Raw genomic sequence first — 19237 nt, 5'->3', positions numbered from 1 at the left:
AAACTGAGAAGAGAATTAGAGTTAAGTTAACACTTGTTTTAATGATTATTTATGCTGAGGCTTCAATGCTTGTAAACTTAGACATGGTATAAATATATATATTATATGTTATATATATATATACATATATACATATATATAATATATATATATTTATAAACTGCTTTGCTGAAAATGGAATGGATGGTTTACTGAGTACAACATCCTGTTAGTGAAAAATACCACTTGTGTTGCTACTGTATATTAGCAGCATGAAGCCGTCAACTTCACCTGTTACTCGATTTATTTACAATATTATACCGTTCGAAGGTAATTTGATGTAGATTGGACACTTTTCAAATCCAAAAGTGGCATCCTTAGGCCCATTTGTGAGTATGCACAATGCACAGTGACCAATGGTCTGATCAGAGAAGCTATTATGCCACAGGATAGCTTTTATGTGCCCTATTTCAGCATAAAGCTTGCAGGATGAGCAAATGGTACAGACCCTATTTACAGAATTGCCAATAAGGCCAACCTTACAACTGTATTTATTGAACTTATGAACTTAACAACTCACCCAGTTGAAATCAGCTTTAATGACATTATGTATGCCCAAAGAGACGGTGTTGCCATGGGATCTCCTCTAGGCCCTGCTCTCACTAACATTTTCATCGGTTTCCACGAGTAACATGTTTTCAATGGAATGACCCCTAACCTCCTACCCCTTGCATATTCCCAATTCGTAGATGATACATTTACTATATTTGAATATGCAGCTGCACGAAAGAATTTCCTTAATGTGCTCCATCCCACACTCAAATTTACCTTGAGATGGAGCAATCTAATGAGCTCTCTTTCCTTAACATGCTAATTGAGAAATCTGCTAATGGAGTCTCTAATACTGTCTATGAAAACAAAAACAGAAACAGAAATACCTGGAAAAACTCAGCAGGTCTGGCAACATCGGTGGAGAAGAGCACAGTTGAGTCCTCATGACCCTTCAGTAAAAATAGGAAAGGGGTGAAATATAAGCTGGTTTGGGGGGTGGGGGGGGGGGGGGTGCGGCGCGGTGTGTGTGTGTGTGTGTGTGTGTGTGTGGGGGGAGGGGGTTGTTGTTGGGACAAGAAGCCAGTAATAGGTAGAGATAACCAAAATATGTCACAGACAAAAGGACAAAGCGGTGTTGAAGGTGGTGATATTATCTAAAGGTATGTGCTAATTAAAGGTAGAAAGCAGGACAAACAAGGTACAGATAGCTCTAGTGGGGGTGGGGTGAAGGAATACTAAAAAGGCTAAAAGGTAGAGATAAAACAATGGGTGGAAATACATTTAAAAATAATGGAAATAGGTGGGAAAAGAAAAATTTATATAAATTATTGGAAAAAAACAAAAAGGAGTGGGAAGAAATGGAAAGGGGGTGGGGATGGAGGAGAGAGTTCATGATCTAAAACTGTTGAACTCAATATTCATTCCGGAAGGCTGTAAAGTGCCTAGTCGGAAGATGAGGTGCTGTTCCTCCAGTTTGCATTGAGCTTCACTGGAACAATGCATCAGGAATGAGCATGAGGATTCGAAATGTCAACTGTGCTCTTCTCCACTGATGCTGCCAGACCTGCTGAGTTTTTCCAGGTATTTCTGTTTCTGTTTTTGTTTTGGATTCCCAGCATCCGCAGCTCCTTGCTTTTATCACTGTCTATGAAAAGTCTACCTTCACTGGTCAATTTACATGTTGGGATTCCTGCAGCTCCATGCGCTATAAGAGCGGCCTTATCAGCAATTTTGTAAATAGGGCCAGGACCATTTGGTCACCTTGCAAGCTTGTGGCTGAAATAGGGTACATCAAAGCTATCCTGCACCATAATGGCTACCCCGCTCAGACTCACAGACTGTACACTAACAAGATGCCGCTGTCAAGCCAAAAAGACGTTCTATCTACCACACCTAAGATGAATATGGTATATGAATTTCAGTGCCAGTGTGATGTCACATACGCCCCAGCAGCTGGAGATCATTTTAAACAGCACGGCCCTTCAGCTGTTCGCAATAGGCAGAGTCCTGATCGTACTCAACCAACCTGTGTTTGCAAAACTTAGAATATAATGTCTTAACATTAGATGTGAATCCGCAATTGAACAGCACTTGCTGAATAATCCTGAATGTACTAAGAATTACACAAACAACCAATTTAAGATTATCAGACAGGCTCACAATGTGGTTCACTTACACTTGCTAGAAACTAGTATATTCATATACAGGGAACTGTCCCCTGCAGGCAAAAGGAGCATGCACAGGCAAAGCACCTTTTTCGAATTAAACAATAGCATGGGGGACAATAGTTCCTTAGTGCATTCTCCATGGCAATACTTCAACCAATCAGAATCAACTTGCCAACTAATCAGCACCCTCTTCTCATGCGGTATAAATTGCTGCTCCCTTTGAAATTTGGCATTCTTGCATCTGTCCTGATGAGTGCAACATGGTGTTTCGACAGCATGTCTCTTTTTTCAACAATAGTCTAGACATTGTTTGACTTATTTCCATCCCAATTTCTCTTAGACCCTTTTATACTACATACTACAAAACTTCAGTGATTTCAGTCATCTTTGATGCCATTATATTATAACTCTGATGCCATTGCAGACTTTCCTTATTTCAAAATACTGCTTTTGATCTTACCACAACTCAAATCTGAGAGAAATTTTGTATTAAAATGTTCCCATTCTGCTTTGTTTCTATTATTGTATTGCAATTGGTCATTTGATGTTGCTAAGCAAACTATGTCACCAAAGCTTCATGTCTAGATTTGTTCTGATTAGTTTTTGGTGATGACACAATAACAAACAAATAAGGGAATCCCTCATAATTCCAGTCATAGCACAAAAAAATGCTGGAAATATGCAGTAGGTCAGTTAGCACCTGAAAATAAGTGAGTGTTGTGAGTGGGATACTGATGAAAGGTCCCACCTCAAAGTTATGCAATATTTTTTATTTCTGCGGCTGACTGGCAGGTTGCTTATTGCTAATATTTTCTGTTCCACTTTCAGATTTCCAGCGCTTTCTTATTCGGCAGGATTCTACAAACCTACCCTTGCATTTGGAGTCACACATGCAGGAAGTGTGGCTCAGAGAATCAGCCTACAATCTTGTAGTGTCATTTCTGACCTATACTTCCTATAGTTGCAGTTTACTTCATTTTATTTATTTCACTGGTTTTAAACTGAGTTTAAAAAAGCATTTTAAGGTTTTAATCTCAGAAAATACACTCTAGCTGCTTTATAATGCCACTTTGTTACAATGGTATTATCACTGGCAATATAATTTTTGTTTACACTGACCTTGTTCACGAGTGTCAGAAATGTCAATATGATTTCAAAATGCAATCAGGTTCTATCAAAATGAAATAATAATATTGTAAAATCTCTTGTATACTTGCCTAGGATATTTGTTTACTATTGTGATTCTTCCTTTCTTCCGTTCTTGCCATTGCCAAAGCCAGTTGCATTTTCAGTTCTGAACTTGTTTTATCTATCTATTTAAATTGCATCATATAAAAATGTTCAGTTGGCCTATGTCAACTGAGTGTGCCTATTCAGTAAATAGACTAGTTTATCCACCATTGCTACCTGTAATATAATGCATTCTCTCCTCTCCACAATAAGCATGGGAGTAAAACAACTGTAGGCATGGCTAGCCAGGAATTTAGCTGTATATATGTATGTGCAGAGATGAAAACCAGTCTGAAAGAAATAATACTACATTCTTGTATGTTTCCAAGTCAGTAGCAAATCAGTAACTGGACTAGTTTTGATGGTATAAGCAGGTCAGAAAGGAATTTCGCAGTTTGCTTTTTTCCTAAATTGGCCTGTTAATAATTCATCATTATACGGATGTACATATGTCTCAGAGTTGAGATAGCACTGACAAACCATTCAAGTTCTGCTTTTATATTTCCCAATATCAACTCAACTGCCTGGATGCTTTGTGAGAGGGCACAATGTATGATATCCAACATGCTAAAGGACGTGGTTAGTAGCGAGTTACCACCACTTTATGGATAACTGTAATGGAGGCAATGACAATCAAATAAATAGGTGATTCATCAGCCCTCACTAAAAAAAGAAGAAACGGAAATAGCTCTGTGGTTCCTGGTTTCGATGCAGACAGAGCACAAAATTAATTATGTTTCAAGTTTTAATTTGAAAACGTCATCCACAGGAAAAACTTTTGTTATTTAATGCAGCATACAAACATACGAAATAGGAGCAGAAGTAGGTCATTCGGCCCCTTGAGCCTGCTCCGTCATTCAATAAGATCATGGCTGATCTCTATGTGTTTCTAGTTCTACGTTCCCATCTACCCCGATAACCTTTGATTCCCTTGCCTAATAAGAATCTATCTATCTCTGCCTTAGAAATATTCAGTGACCCTCCTTCCACTGTCTTCTGAGGTAGAAGAGTTCCAAAGTTGCACAACCCTCTGAGAGAAAAAACACTCTCCTCATCTCTGTCCTAAAAGAGTGATCCCTAATTTTAAACACTGCCTCCTAGTTCTATATTCACCACAAGAGGAAACATCCTTTCCACATCCAATATGTCAAGACCACTCAGGATCTTATATACTTCAATCTAGTCACCCCTCACTCTTCTAAACTCTAGTGGAAACATGCTCAGCCTGTTCAACTTATCCTCATAAGATAATCCGCTCATTCCAGGTATCAATCTAGTAAACGCACTCTGAGCTGTCTCCAACGCATTTACATCCTTCCTTAAATAAGGAGACCAAAACTGCACTCGGTATTCGAGATGCAGTCTCACCAACGCCCTGTATAACTGAATATTAGTTTCAGTGACAGTTTTACTTGTTGACAATGTCCTGTTTCTCCTCTAACTCAAAATAATGCACTTTGTGGAGTGCAAAACTTTGTAATAAATGCAAAATATTTCAGATGCTGAAAATCTAAAATAAAAAACAGAAAGTGCTGGAAAAACTCAGCAGGCCTGGCAACATCTGTGGAGAACAAAACAGAGTTAACATTTCAAGTCAAATATGACTCTTCTTCAAAACTTTGTACATAGCTATATCACTTAGGCTATATCTGGTGATACTGCAGCTGCACTTCCTACCCATGCACTGTTGCAATGCCTGTATTAATGACATAGTCCACATGCCTTAATATACTGCATACTTCATACTATGCTTAATTTCCTATAATAGTCGTTCCCCATCCCCAGACCCAAAGCTGCTCAAGGGCTTCCTGTGATTGCACCTGCATGTTCCAACAGGCATGCTGCAGCCACTGGGGTAGCAATGCCAGGAGTACAATGAAAGGCAAAGCCATTAAGACAGGCACTAAGAAAATGCACAAGGTTGAATAGTTCAGTTTTGTTTGTTACAGTGAAAATGTTGTTGAATAAAGTTGTTAGGGGACTTTTTTGGGTTGATTTGGGTTGTTTCAGAGTTTTGGCTGAGAATGCTGTATCAGAGGGATGGAAAGGTTGGGAATTGTGGAACGGTGGTGATGTGGGGTTGATTTTAAGGGAACTGGAAATTGATTAATCTCTCATGGAGCGATGGGGTCTTGGGGTCCTCCTCACTTTCTCCTCCTCTTCCTCCTCCTCCCCCTCCTTGTGAGAAATATGGGTTTTATATAGTTTTCCTTGTACTATGAATTTTAGGTACAGTACTTTATAATGCATGGTCTTTGGTTAAGCAAAGAGCTAACTGCAGATATGTGAATAACTCTCTGCACTGATTAGGTTAGGCGTTAGGGTTAACACACTGCATGAATCTGCACATTTATAGACACAAAGGTCGGGGTGTTAGAATAATTCAGTAAGATTGAATGAAAATAGAAACAGATTGATTCTGTCTGCAGAATGTATCATCTAACAGAAAGAAGCAGGTAAACAGTTGACTGGTCATTCTGTCTGCAAAATTCTGATTGTAGCTGTTACCAGCAGTGTTACCAAGGAACAATTTAGACTCCAAATCATCTATATGTGGTAGATTTCATTAATCGTAGACCAAGACGTAGCTATTAATTTGAGAATCGATAGTCCACTGATATAATTGTCGGTGGAGTATTAATGGCCTATTGATGTAAGTTTGAATGGTCTATTGATCATATTGCTTGTGTTATGAATCTTGCAATCCAATTGTTTTTCCAAATATAGTAGGAGAAACTCTGGATATGAGAGCTAGAGAGAATTAAAAAGGGCTCTCCAAAAGGATCCAGTACACAGGTGTACAGGTTCACAGAATAAAGAAGAAGGAAGAGAGAAGGACAGAAACAGAAGAAGTCAGATCAGACCAAAACTTAGCCTGTGTCAGTCCTGTGTCTGAGCTGTTCCGATGAGTAATGGCCGTGGGTGACTTGCAAACTATCGAATGGTTGTTAAATATTGCTTTGTTATTTAATAAATCCTCTGTATTTGCTACACTAAATTGTTTGCCAACTTTTTGTCTTGTCAAGAATCCAAATAAAGGTGCACGTAATTTACAGAACCATAAAAATCCCGAGATGTTCACCAAAGGGTTGGTGGCAAGGACTCTACCCTCATGAGAGCTAGGTTGTATAGCATGCACAAGTTTGGATACACGCTCTGGTGAATAATATAGGGCTCTCTCCAAGCAGTCCAGGCAGCGGAACCATTGCTTTGGAATGCCAGTGGTTTGTTTTATGATGTTTCTGCTAGCAGATTGGCTCCTCCTGTACACATGTTGTCCACACACGTTTGCAGAGGGAAGCCATGAACCATATGTAGTGCAAATAGTCCATGTCACCAAGCAGTCTTCTTTTCTCTCTATGCAGCAATGCACTGTGAACAGTGTGATGTTGGCAATGTTGCTGGCTCTGGTCTCGAAGGATTCACTGGTATTGGGACTGAGGGCCTTCATGGCTACAGGCAGTGCCATGCTTGTCCTGCCATGTGATTGCAGGTCAGCATGGATGAGGTTACGCAGTGACCATCTCCTTGGTGCATCATAGCTCCCCCAGATATAGTCTATAAATATCAGTCTATAAATGTGCAGATTCATGCAGTGTGTTAACCCTAACGCCTAACCTAATCAGTGCAGAGAGTTATTCACATATCTGCAGTTAACTCTTTGCTTAACCAAAGCCCATGCATTATAAAGTACAGTACCTAAAATTCATAGTACAAGGAAAACTATATAAAACCTATATTTCTAACAAGGAGGAGGAGAAAGTGAGGAGGACCCCAAGACCCCATCGCTCTAAGAGAGATTATTCAGCCTCCAGTTCCACTAAAATCAACCCCACATCACCACTGTTCCACAATTCCCAATCTTTCCATCCCTCTGATACTCATGTCTGACGTAGCAGTAAGAGCAGTGATCCTGAAGACCCTAGTTGGATAGGACTTTTTATTTAGAGCCCTCATACTCCTCCATCCAGATGCAGCTTAACTTCTCAGCTGCTTGTGTTCCATTCCTCTGTCATGCTGCAGCCCAAGAGGGACTGCAAATATGGCTCCCATTAGTGATAGCAGGCTTACTGCCTTCAAATTCAACTGAATTCCTTGGAAAAAATCCAGTACCACTGGATTTCTGACTTCAGCAACTCAGCAATAGCAAATTAAAGCCACAAGCACCTCCCCTGAATTTCTCAACGTGATTCCTTTGAATAGTGCTAGTGTGGGGGAGGCTGCACATGCAGCTGAACAGATGTTCAACTCCGAGTGTTTAACAGAAGTTGTTGACAAGATCTGTCAGGTCCAAAATGAGACGTCAGGTGCCAAATCAGTGATAGATACTGAGCAAATGATCTAATAATTGCATAAAAGCAAAATAATGCTGGAATTATGAAATAAAAACCGAAAATGCTAGAAGAGCTCAACAGGTCTGACAGCATCTGTGGAAAGAGAATTAAAGTTTTGAGTCCACATGACTTTTCTTCAGAGCTAAAGAGAAAAAGAAATGTGATGGAATTTATACTGTTTAAGGAGGGTGGAGCAGGTAAAGCAGGATAGACGGCCAGCGATAGATGGGGGCTAAGCAGAGATTGACAAAGATGTCATGGACACAAGACAAAGAGAGTGTTAATGGTAGTGGTGAAGACTAAAAAACATGCTGATAGTGGCAGAAAGGTAAGAAAGCAGAACGTGTTAATAGGAGAACAAGGGTCCATGCTTTGTGAAAGAACAACATAGGACAAGTGATAGATAGCCCTTTTGGGGGTAGGGCGGGTGGTGGGGGGAAAGGGCAGTGGTTGTGGAAAAAGGAGGATAAAAAAGGGGATTAAAAAAGAGATAAAACAATGAATGATTGAAAATGAAAATAAGTAAATAATTTTTTTAAAAAGAATGAAGATAGAGGAGAGAGTTCATGCTCTAAAGTTGTTGAAGGTACCTTCCTATGCAATCCCTTTGTCTTGTGTTCATGGCAAGCTTGTCAATCTCTCCTTAGCCCCCACTTATTGCTGACCTTCTATCCTGCCTTACCTGCTCCATTCCCCTTAAACAGTACAAATTCCATCTCATTTCTACTCTGAAGAAGGGTCATGCGGTCTCAAAACGTTAACTCTGATTCTCGCTCCACAGATGCTGTCAGACCGGCTGAGTTTATCCAGCATTTTCTGTTTTTATTGCTAACTCTGCATGCTGGCAACACACACACACAACATGCTCTCGGCTGCATTCTTACAAGCACGATGATCCATGGGGGGGGGCAGCGTTGGAAGTGACCAGGTCATTGGGTTCAAGACTCCGGCTCCTGTAGCACCAACACCAATGGTGCTATGAAGCTCACTTTTATAACTTGTATATTCAGTGATTGAAGCAACACCAAAGAATTACCGAAATTAAATTTTTTTTTTAAAAGATCAAAGAATACACCAGTATTGATCCCAGCAGGTGTGCTCTTTGATCTGGATTGCAGTGATGTTATTTAAAATATAAATACATATTATACTGAGGGAAAAGAGGAAACACCTCAGACTTATTTGCACCTGGGGTTCTGTGAATTCACAACAAATGAATGGTACAATTAAGCTATAAGAGCTTCATATATTTGGCTGAAGTTTCTCTCCATTACTTTTCATGACTCAAATCTTAACACTTGTATTGCACATTGTAATTCTGGTGCGTAGTTCTTGTCTCCTCATTATCTCCATGTGTTAATGAAAAACAAGGTTAACTCTTTATTGAGTGCGCAATAGTCACCAGCAGGATGTGGATTTACATCTTTATTTTCTGAACAACAAACATTGCCTAAGCAGGGTACAAAGTGGATAGTTGGGTAGGGAGAACTGTATACCTGTAATTAATGAAAGCTCTGCAATGGGTGTGTGTTCCAGCCACATCACACAACCACATCTGACATTTGTCTCTGATTATCCCAGGGCCAATGCTCAGATGGTAGAAGCAAATAACTACCCACACCTTTTTCATCTCCCACATTAACTATTGAACATCCCTGTACGTGTAGCAATTTTCCTGTTGCAAATAACATTTACTTATACTAAAGCCCAATCTCCATTTCTTAGCGGGCCAAATCTTTTTGAATGTTATCAGTCACTTTTGTACTGGTGTCCTGCCTGAATATCTTAGTATAATCAGCAAATGTTACACTTTTATATATGAAGTTGTGAATAAAAGCGGTCCCAGAGTGTGAGTCAATGTTCCCAGGCTGAATGGTTTCCATTCATCACCACCTTCTGTTTTATATGTCCAAGCTAGACTTGAAACTAATTATCTAATGTAGCATTAATTTCACAAGCATTAGTCTTCTTTAACAGACTTACATGTCGAATTTTAACAAATGTGTTAAAATAAAATCCCTCTGGATAGAAATCTTTCACTAGCTTAGTTGCCTCCTCAAAGAATTCCAGTAGCTATAAAGGGCATGACCTACTGTTAGCTGAACATTCATTTTGGCCTCTGTGCTCTTTAGATGAATATTAATAGCACTCCAAAACATGCGCTTAAGCATCTTCACTATTGGGGATGTTTGACTAACTGGTGTAAGAGTTTCAGGTTTATACCTCACTCCTTTTTTTTGAATGCTAGGGTAATATTCAATATCTTTCAGCACACTGGCACAGCTGTATATTTGTGGAACTTGTAATTTTTTCTAAACATTCAATGCAATAATTTTTCTGCTTAGCTAAATTCATGAGCTCCAAGAGATGAGAAAGTTTAAAGTCCACAGATGGATGAAGAAAACAGAGGCCAAATCGCAATCATCCTCTCTGCTTTTAGTTGGAAACTTAATCTGCAAGTTTCACATACCATAGCCCAATCAAGATTTCAAAGTGATGAATCCATTCCTTTTCCCATCTACTATCTTGCTCCACCCCTACATTTACTGCATCTAATCCTAAATCTGTCACCAACCTGTGCAAGAAAATATCAAGTCACTTTGGGAACAGAACAATTGGAAATCACTGCTGGCTTATTTGTTTGCTTCTGAATAATTGTTTCCGCAGTCATCTTTTGTTGATGTCGAGTGCAAAATGACATCTAAATTCCCACCATTCAGCCGTGTGCGTATGTATGTGCTCATGCACATGCAAGGGGGGGGTGTGGACAGAGTTGCCAAACTTCCTGGACCGCCCCAGATCCCCCAGGAAAGAAAGATTAATTTTCCAGGCATGGTTGCCAAAAGTGAGCAAACCCACAGTTCCCTCTCACAAATGCAGACATCAACAACAACTATCATTTCTCAGAGATGTTACTATAGGGAAACAGCATGGTAAATTTAATATATTGCTTTTATTCGTAAAAACAGTTATTGCAATAATCCACTATGAGGCCACATAGAGCCATAGAACCATAGAAAAGTTACAGCACAGAAGAAGGCCATTCGACCCATCTTGTCCATGCCAGCCCGAGGACACCCAGGTGCCCTTGCTAATCCCATCTTCCTGCACCCGGCCCATAGCCCTGCAGCTTACAGCACTTACGGTGCAGATCCAGGTACTTTTTAAAAGAGTTTAGAGTTTCTGTCTCTACCACCAACTTGGGCAGCGAATTCCAGACACCCACTACCCTCTGCGTTAAAAAGTTCTTCCTCATGAGCCCCTCACACCTTCTGCCACTTATCTTGAATCTAAATCCCCTGGTTCTGGAATGCTCCACCAAGGGGAACAATTTTATCCTGTCCACTCTATCTATTCCCCTCATAATTTTGTACACCACAATCAAGTCACCTCTCAGCCTTCTTTGTTCTAAGGAAAATAACCCCAACCTATTCAATCTCTCCTCGTAGCTACACTTTTCTAATCCTGACAACATTCCTGTAAACGTCCTCTGCACTCTCTCCAGAGTTATTACGTCCTTCCTGTAATTTGGTGACCAGAACTGCAGACAATACTCCAGCTGTGGCCTCACCAGTGCTTTATCCAATTCCAACATTATACCCTTACTTTAATATTCAATATCTCTGCCAATGAAGGAGAGCATTCCATATGCCTTCTTTACAACCTTGTCTACTTGAACTGCTGCCTTCATGGACCTGTGTACTTGTACGCCAAGATCTGTCACTTCACCTACCCCTCTTAGTATTTCCCCATTTATTGTGTAATTCCTGTAACTGTTTGACCTCCCTAAATGTATGACCTCGCACTTTTCTATGTTAAAATACATCTGCCACTTTACCGCCCACTCCACCAACCCATCTATATAGGTTGGAGATTATGGCTATCCTCTACACTGTCCACTACTCAGCCAATCTTTGTGACATCTGCAAATATCCCAATCGTGCCCCCTACATTCATATCCAAATTGTTAATATATAATGCAAACAGCAAGGGTCCCAACACTGAGCCCTGTGGAACACCACTTGAGACAACTTTCCATTCGCAAGGGCGTCCATCAACCATTACCCTTTGTTTCCTGTTACAAAGCCAACCCTCTATCCAGTTTGCCACATAACCCTGAACCCAATGGGCTTTTACTTTCCTGACCAATCTGCCATTTGGGATCTTGTCAAAGGCGTTTGAAAAATTAGCACATTATAGGCTTGTTAGCAAAACTGAAGCCCATGGAATTAAAGGGCCAGCATCTCCATTAATAAGAGACAGAAAGCAGAGAATTTTTTTTATTCATTCATGGGATGTGGGCTTCGCTGGCTGGGCCAGCATTTATTGCCCCATTCTAGTTGCCCTTGAGAAGGTGGTGGTGATCTGCCTCCTTGTGGTGTAGGAAGGGAGTTCCAGGATTTTGACCCAGCGACAGTGAAGGACAGCAATATATTTCCAAGTCAGGATGGTGAGTGACTTGAAGGAGAACTTCCAGGCGGTGGTGTTCCCATCTATCTGCTGCCCATGTCCTTTTAGATGGCAGTGGTCGTGGGTTTGGAAGGTGCTGTCTAAGGAGCCTTGGTGAATTCCTGCAATGCATCTTGTAGATGCTGCTACTGTGAATCGGTGGTGGAGGGAGTGAATGTTTATGGATGGGGTGCCAATCAAGCGGACTGCTTTGTCCTGGATGGTATCAAGCTTCTTGAGTGTTGTGGAAGCTGCACCCATCCAGGCAAGTGGGGTGTATTCCATCACATTCATGACTTGTGCCTTGTAGATGGTGAACAGGCTTTGGGGAGTCAGTAGGTGAGTTATTTGCCACAGGATTCCTAGCCTCTGACCTGGTCTTGTAGCCACAGTATTTATACAGCCAGTCCATTTCAGTTTCTGGTCAATGGTAACCCCCCAGGATATTGAGAGTGGGGGATTCAGTGATGGTCATGCCATTGAACGGTTGGTTCAATGCGATGGTTAGATTCTCTCTTGCTGGAGATGGTCACTGCCTAGTGCTTGTGTGGAGTGAATGTTACTTGCCACTTGTCAGCCAAGCCTAGATATTGTCCAGGTCTTGGTGCATTTGGACATGGACTGCTTCAGTATCTGAGGAGTCGCGAATGGTGCTGAACATTGTGCAACCATCAGTGAACACCCCCACTTCTGACCTTATGATGGAAGGAAGGTCATTGATGAAGCAGCTAAAGATGGTTGGGCCAAACTAGTGGTGAGAAAGAGGGCACAGACAGACTGCTGAAATGAGCAGGCATATGGCAGATAAAATTTAATGCAGAGAAACGTGAAGTCATTAATTTTGTTAGGAAGAATGAGGAGTGGCAATACAAGCTGACTGTTAGAATTTTAAATGGGGTGCAGGAGCAGAGATATCTGATGATATATGTACACAAAACTTAAAAAGTGGCAGGACAAGTTGAGAAGGCTGTTAAAAAGATAGATCCTTAGCTTAATGACACTAGTTGGGCTCTAGGTGTTTTGTTAGAGTAAATAAGGAGAAGCCACTTCCAATGGCAGAAGGTTTGGTAACCAAGGACACTGATTTATGGTAATTGGCAAAATCATCTGGAATTCACTGCCTGAAAGGGTTGTGGAAGCAGATTCAATAATACCTTTCAAAAAGGAGCTGGATAAATACTTGAAAGCAAAACATTTACAGAGCTATGGGTAATGAGCAAGATAGTACAATTGACTGAATAGCTCTACCAAAGAGCCAGCAGAGTCATGATGATCCAAACAGCCTCCTTATGTACTATATCATTCGATGATTGTAACTTAAACTTCACAGGGGAGGCAAAGGCAGCTTGAATGCTCTCCATGAGCCAAACCTTCTCTTTTTTTTTATTCATTGCTTGCTGTCTCAGGTTTCAGAGCTGCCCAATGTTTGAGCAGAGTGCGCTTCAATCAAGTCAGGTCCCCAACAAAAATTGAACTGCCAGGGTTAAAAGAAAAATCCCTGTTGTTGTTCACCCAATAAGTACCCTGGACATGTTTATCCCACTGGACTTTGAGGTTTGCTACAATCCACTGCATGCTACCAGCAGGTGTACAAATGCAGCATTGAATCAAACATGGGGTTTACATTTCAAAATTGAGCAATTGCCTCCACTCCTTTGCTATGGGTGGGGAGCACTGCAGGCAAACTCTACTTATTTTTTGTTTTTGAGTACTATTAGTTTATAAAAGAGTTGCATACTCTTGGAGCTTTGAGAATATAGCCTGACTAAATTCTGTTGATATTTTTACTTCAAATGAGCTTCAATTTAATTTCTGGCTTCCTTTTACTCAACTGGGGTTTTTTGGAAATACGACTGCTGAAGCTGAAATTTCGAACAAAATCAGAAAATGCTGCAAACACTCAATGAGTCAGATAGCCTCTTCAAAGAAAGGAAAATGGTAATGTTTCAGGCAGAACCCTTCATCTGATGCCGTCTTTCCGGCATTTTCTGCTTTTGTTTGGGATTATAAAGAATTGACTATCTTTGATTCCTCTCTGGTAGTGGGAAACCACTGGTGGAGGACTCAAAAAGCTAAATAAAAGGTAAAGGTGGACTGGGGGCACTATCCTGAGTTAGGTAAGGTCAAAAGTCAATTGGATGTTAGGAAGCATTTCATTTCCCAAGTAATAGTGAACCTTTGGAAGGCTGTCAAGCAAGAGTCTGACCAGCTTCTGATTGTGGCAGAGATTATCTGTTGTAAAAGGCAGGTATTGTATAACATTACTTAACTCCTGGATTAGTTTTAGATGCTTATGGGGGTCGGAGAGGAATTTCTCATATTTTCCTCCCAATTAGCCCAGGATTTTATTAGCTTTTTCTGCCTCCTCTAGGACATTACTTGGTTTTCACATAGGGTAGGCATTGTATATATTGTAATCCACAAGGCATCACAGCATTGGGACAAACCGTCTATCCCTGTCTGTCATTGTTTGTATGAATGTGAACTTTCCCAATTTTCCAATACTTTGTTTACCTCTGCCAATAAGCAGTTTTTTAGTCTTACAGTGACCAAAAACAGTCAACAAAAGTGGACCCAAACTTTATACAGTAAATGTGGTGACATTTAAAATGCAGGCAAGGATCATATGGTCAAATGTCAAATCATCAACCTTCCAGGAATATGTCCAAACAGAGGTGGCAACCCTGGACACCACAGCCTCCTGACTACTTGACTAAAGTCAGCTAACTCAGCAAAGACTGGGGGTTGAATCGGTGTTCTCCCTAGGGTTTATGGTTAAGCTACTCTGTGGGTAACCACCTGAGCCAAGGTGGACTATTCCAAGCACCTATTCTACCTACACAATATTTGATCATCTCAAGCTATCCTTTTACTACTGACAAGATATTTATCCTGCTCATTTTTAAAGCTGATAATTGTCTCAGCCTCAACTTCTTTTGCTGGGTGTCTGTTCCATTTAATCTCCTAAAACTGTTGGAGAAAAAAGTGTTTTTGTAATCTCTATTCTAATTCTAAATTTGTTATTTTTAAATTGATGTCATCTAGTTCTGCTTCCATAATCCAACTATGTCAAGTTAACTGTATCCTGTGAATGGGTGATGCAATGGAACTTCCCTTTTTGTTGCCTGCTAAGTGAAAGGTAAAAAGGTAATATGCACAATACCAAGTATCATTTTAAAATAAATTGAGAATAAGCCACTCAGCCAACAAAGACTCACACCTGTCTATAGGTTTTATACACGGAGACCAGAGAAGCATGAATGCTGTCGAGATCATTGCCTCACCGCTCACAGTTGTAATGTCTAATGGATAAAATGACTTTCCCATTCCCAATGAAAACCTGTCTAGAGCACAAAGCTGACCTTGGTTCACAGGTTCTGGGCTTGAGTCATCTGACTGTTGGCTGTATTTCTCCTTACCAGGTCTGCAAAGAGTTACCTGCCTACATCACATTCACCTAGATGGAAATTTTTTTTAAGTCTTCAATTTGTGTGTTCTAGTGGTAGACCATAAATAGCACGTGTGGTAAGAATGCATCAGACACCATTTATAAACAGTGCAAACTCCAGACTAAATCTGTACTAGCCCTCAATTATACTTTCAACAGACATTAGCTGAAAAGTTAGGACAGCCACCTGACAAAAAATGTTTTTCCTTCCATTATTCTTATTTATTCTAAAGATAATACATTTTTTGCAGCTTAAACTAAAATCAGAAGTCAGGTTCATATACATAATTATAGCTCTGATCTTCACGCCACCTCCTTGATTCAAGAATCTTACACCTTTTTGTTACTCCAATTTTCTCTCTTTTCCTTCTCTAAAGATGCTGGCTGATCCTGTGGTCTAAAACCTAAACCACTTCTAGAACCTTGCCCAGCTGAGCAATTCTTCATGTGTAACCTTAACAGTAAGTTCTAGTAAATAATTTTATCATGGGGAGGGGAAGGGAGAGAAAGGAAACTAGATGTTGCACATGAGCATTTTCCACCACCAAGAAAGAAGATGGATAAGGCATTTATATAGTACTTTTCAATAACCAGATGACCTGTTGCTAGTGTTGGTTAAGTGATATCAGGCAGGCCATCAGGAGAACCTCCCTATTCTTCTTTGAATAGTGTCATGGGATATTTTTCATTCACTGCAGAGGACAAGGCAGGGCTTCGGTTTAATGTCTCACGGCCCAACTAGACAGCAATCAGAAGCAGGAACCCTGGCCAAGAAAATTGAGGTCAGTTGAAGCATTCAGCTGAGATGAATCAGTGCAGACTGGAAATTCAGACTGAAACTTTTTTGGCCTCTATGGTTCAGTTCCATATTGCACATTGCACCAGCTGAGCCATCATCCGCTTGGGATCGGGCTCTGTTATTCCTAAAATCCCCAAGCTGACAAGTAGACTAGTGATGTGACCCACTATCCGCGGATTCCTCAACTGATCATTCTAAAAACATAAATGTTTTGAAACCAATAATGATCACAAAGCAAAAAGAAATTAAACGGCCAGGCCACCTTTACCTTGCAAGAGCGTGTAAAAATGTAGATTTGGGAAACTAGTTTTAAACGCAAAACAGGAAGTACAATTGCTGCATCCAGTTGCAAGCACTTTTAGTAAAGTAGTTTATTTTTAACTGCTTAGATTAAAATGAACTTTAATAGATAAGGGACAAAATGGATTGCCATTATATCAGTATTGTAGTGCAGTGATGTGTGGTGTTCACACTGTTTGGTGGTGCATGAATAAAATAGCGTATTTTAATTTTCCCATTGACAAGGGTGTGAGAATTCAACATCATTATGTTGGAAGCATGAACAATGTGCAGTGTGCCATGCAGCAGACATAGTATTCACATGCCTGACTAATGTTTTATCTAAGATATGTCACCACTCAATAATTTGCCTACAACATAAAAGACACTCATTGTAAGGAAGTAAATGCTAGTTCCTAGTGGAAGAGACTAACAGGAGTGACAAGAAGCTTGATCAGTAAAATTGAGTTTGAGGTGTGTAAAGGAAGAAATGCAGAGCAGTAAGAATTTAAGAAGGGAGTTCTAGAGGGGCTGGATGCACTGCCACCAATGGTGAGACAAAAGGTCGAGGAGGGGAGGGGACTGCACCAATGTGCAGTGTTAGATGACCAAAGGATGTGTTCGGGGGATATCCGGAGATTACGGAGCTAGGATGGAGCAAAGTGATCAATAGATGTGAAGACAAGAATGTAAAGCTTCAAGTTAATACATTGGGAGACAGGGAGCCAGCATAGTTTAGTTAGGGGAGAACTGAGAAAAGAGTGAGAGTCAGTGCAGGACAGGATGTGGGCTGGTTGTGTTTTGGCAGCTGGAGGATAGGAGGCCAGTTAGGAAAACATCAAGTATAGTGATGATGGAAGCATGCTTGAGGGTTTCAACAGTCGAAAAGCTGAGACAGGAGTGGAGGTACACATTCTGCAAATGGAATTGGCAGTCTTGATGATAAATAACATGTGGGGTTTGAAGTTCAACTCAGAATGCCAAAGTTTTACACTGTCTGATTCAGCTAGAGCAAGTGGCCAAGGAGAGGGTGGAACCATTGGCAAGAGGCCAAAATGGATTGCCTTAATTGTTTTGGTGTTCAGTTGGAGAAAATTGGGACTTGATGACGTCAGAAAAGCAGCTCGACTGCATGGAGGTGATTGTGGAGTCAAGAGAGACGATGGACAAGTAGAGCAGGGGCATCACCAAATTCTAAAGGGAGGTTGACATTGTAATTGTAAATGATATCAACAAGGGGCAGCATCTTTCACTCTCATTAAACAATGCTAAGTAAAGATAATGCAGCCACAAGCCTGATCCTATTTCAATTGACCAACAACTGAGCTAACACTGTCCGAGAAACAGAAAGATAAAAGCTGCATAGACGCTATCAGGAGGACAACATTTCTATAACATTCCCAGGAGGACGGCATAGCTACTTTCAAACTAAGCTTTTGGCATCTATATTTACGCTTAAAATGAGCAATGGAACAATCGGCTCAGTCCAACTATGAGACTTGCAGAAACTAGTCCAGATGTGGTCACTGATGAAATCTACGAGAATAAACTGCATCTTTTACTATTCCTCCCCTATATTTATAGTTTGCTGTCCAACCATCCATAGATGCCTCAGATAAGGGAATTCCCGCTGTCTTAGCTCGTGGCATCTTTAAACTTTTCAGCCTGTCTAGATCTGGAATGTGTTCCCTTCCTGGATGTAAAATCTACAGTCTAACGGAAACCCATGCGGTTTGCACATTATGCCAGAGTAATTCAAAGGGAATATAAAACAAACATAGACGAAACATGTTAGCCCCGATTGATATCTGTATTCGTTAACCTAAAGCAAACGCCATCACTAGTCCTTGCTAAACTGCCCTTGTATACGTTGTCAATTGTTACTTACTAAGTAAGCGCCGCTGATGCCCTGGGTCAGCATCAGCAAACACTCCGCGATGAGAAATGTTCGGATATCCGAGAAGTAGGACCGCCGGGGATTCGCCGCCACCGATCGCCTGCCGTCCATCTGATTGCTCATCTCGGAGATACGGTGGAAACGTTATCAATTGAATAGAAAGGCCCGGAGTTGAAAGAGTTTTCAGTGCGTTAAGAGGCTCCTTATCTGTACCAGAGCGCCACACCCACCGGCCTCACTGGGTGGAGATCGACCGCTGTCTGAGAGACTGAGAGAGAGAGGGAGGCTATGCGTATGAGAGGTGGAGAGATGCTGGGGGTAAGCCAGACACTGTGTAAAAGAGAAAGAAACAGAGTATGAGAGGGAGAAATTAGGCGAGTGACTGTGAGAAGCAGATTGTGACAGAGAGACTGTGGGTATGAGAGGGAGGCTAGGTATGAGAGAGAGAGGCTGTGGGGATCAGAGAGAGGGGGAGGCTGTGGGTATGAGAGATACTTTGGGTTTGGGGAGAGAGACAGTGGGTATGAGAGAAGGGGAGAGAGTGAGGATGTGAGTGTGTTAAAGAGAAACAAACTGGGTATGAGAAATGTGTTTCCGTGAGAT

At 40.9% G+C, this 19237-nt stretch overlaps 1 protein-coding gene across 1 annotated transcript in view; it reads right to left on the bottom strand.

Moving 5' to 3' along the window:
- LOC121277061 (solute carrier organic anion transporter family member 3A1-like) overlaps positions 1-18936 on the bottom strand; it is a 336748-nt gene extending 317812 nt beyond the window's left edge. The window contains exon 1 of the mRNA XM_041185993.1: positions 18626-18936. Coding sequence (XP_041041927.1) covers positions 18626-18757 — 132 coding nt within the window. The 5' untranslated portion in view covers positions 18758-18936. The remainder of the gene's footprint in view (positions 1-18625) is intronic.
- Between the last annotated feature and the right edge of the window lie 301 nt (positions 18937-19237).

This window comes from Carcharodon carcharias, chromosome 4 (genome assembly GCF_017639515.1).
Source record: "Carcharodon carcharias isolate sCarCar2 chromosome 4, sCarCar2.pri, whole genome shotgun sequence".
Classification (NCBI taxonomy): domain Eukaryota; kingdom Metazoa; phylum Chordata; class Chondrichthyes; order Lamniformes; family Lamnidae; genus Carcharodon; species Carcharodon carcharias.
Note: the sequence above shows the minus strand (reverse complement) of the source record. Positions and strands in the feature narration are given on the sequence as shown.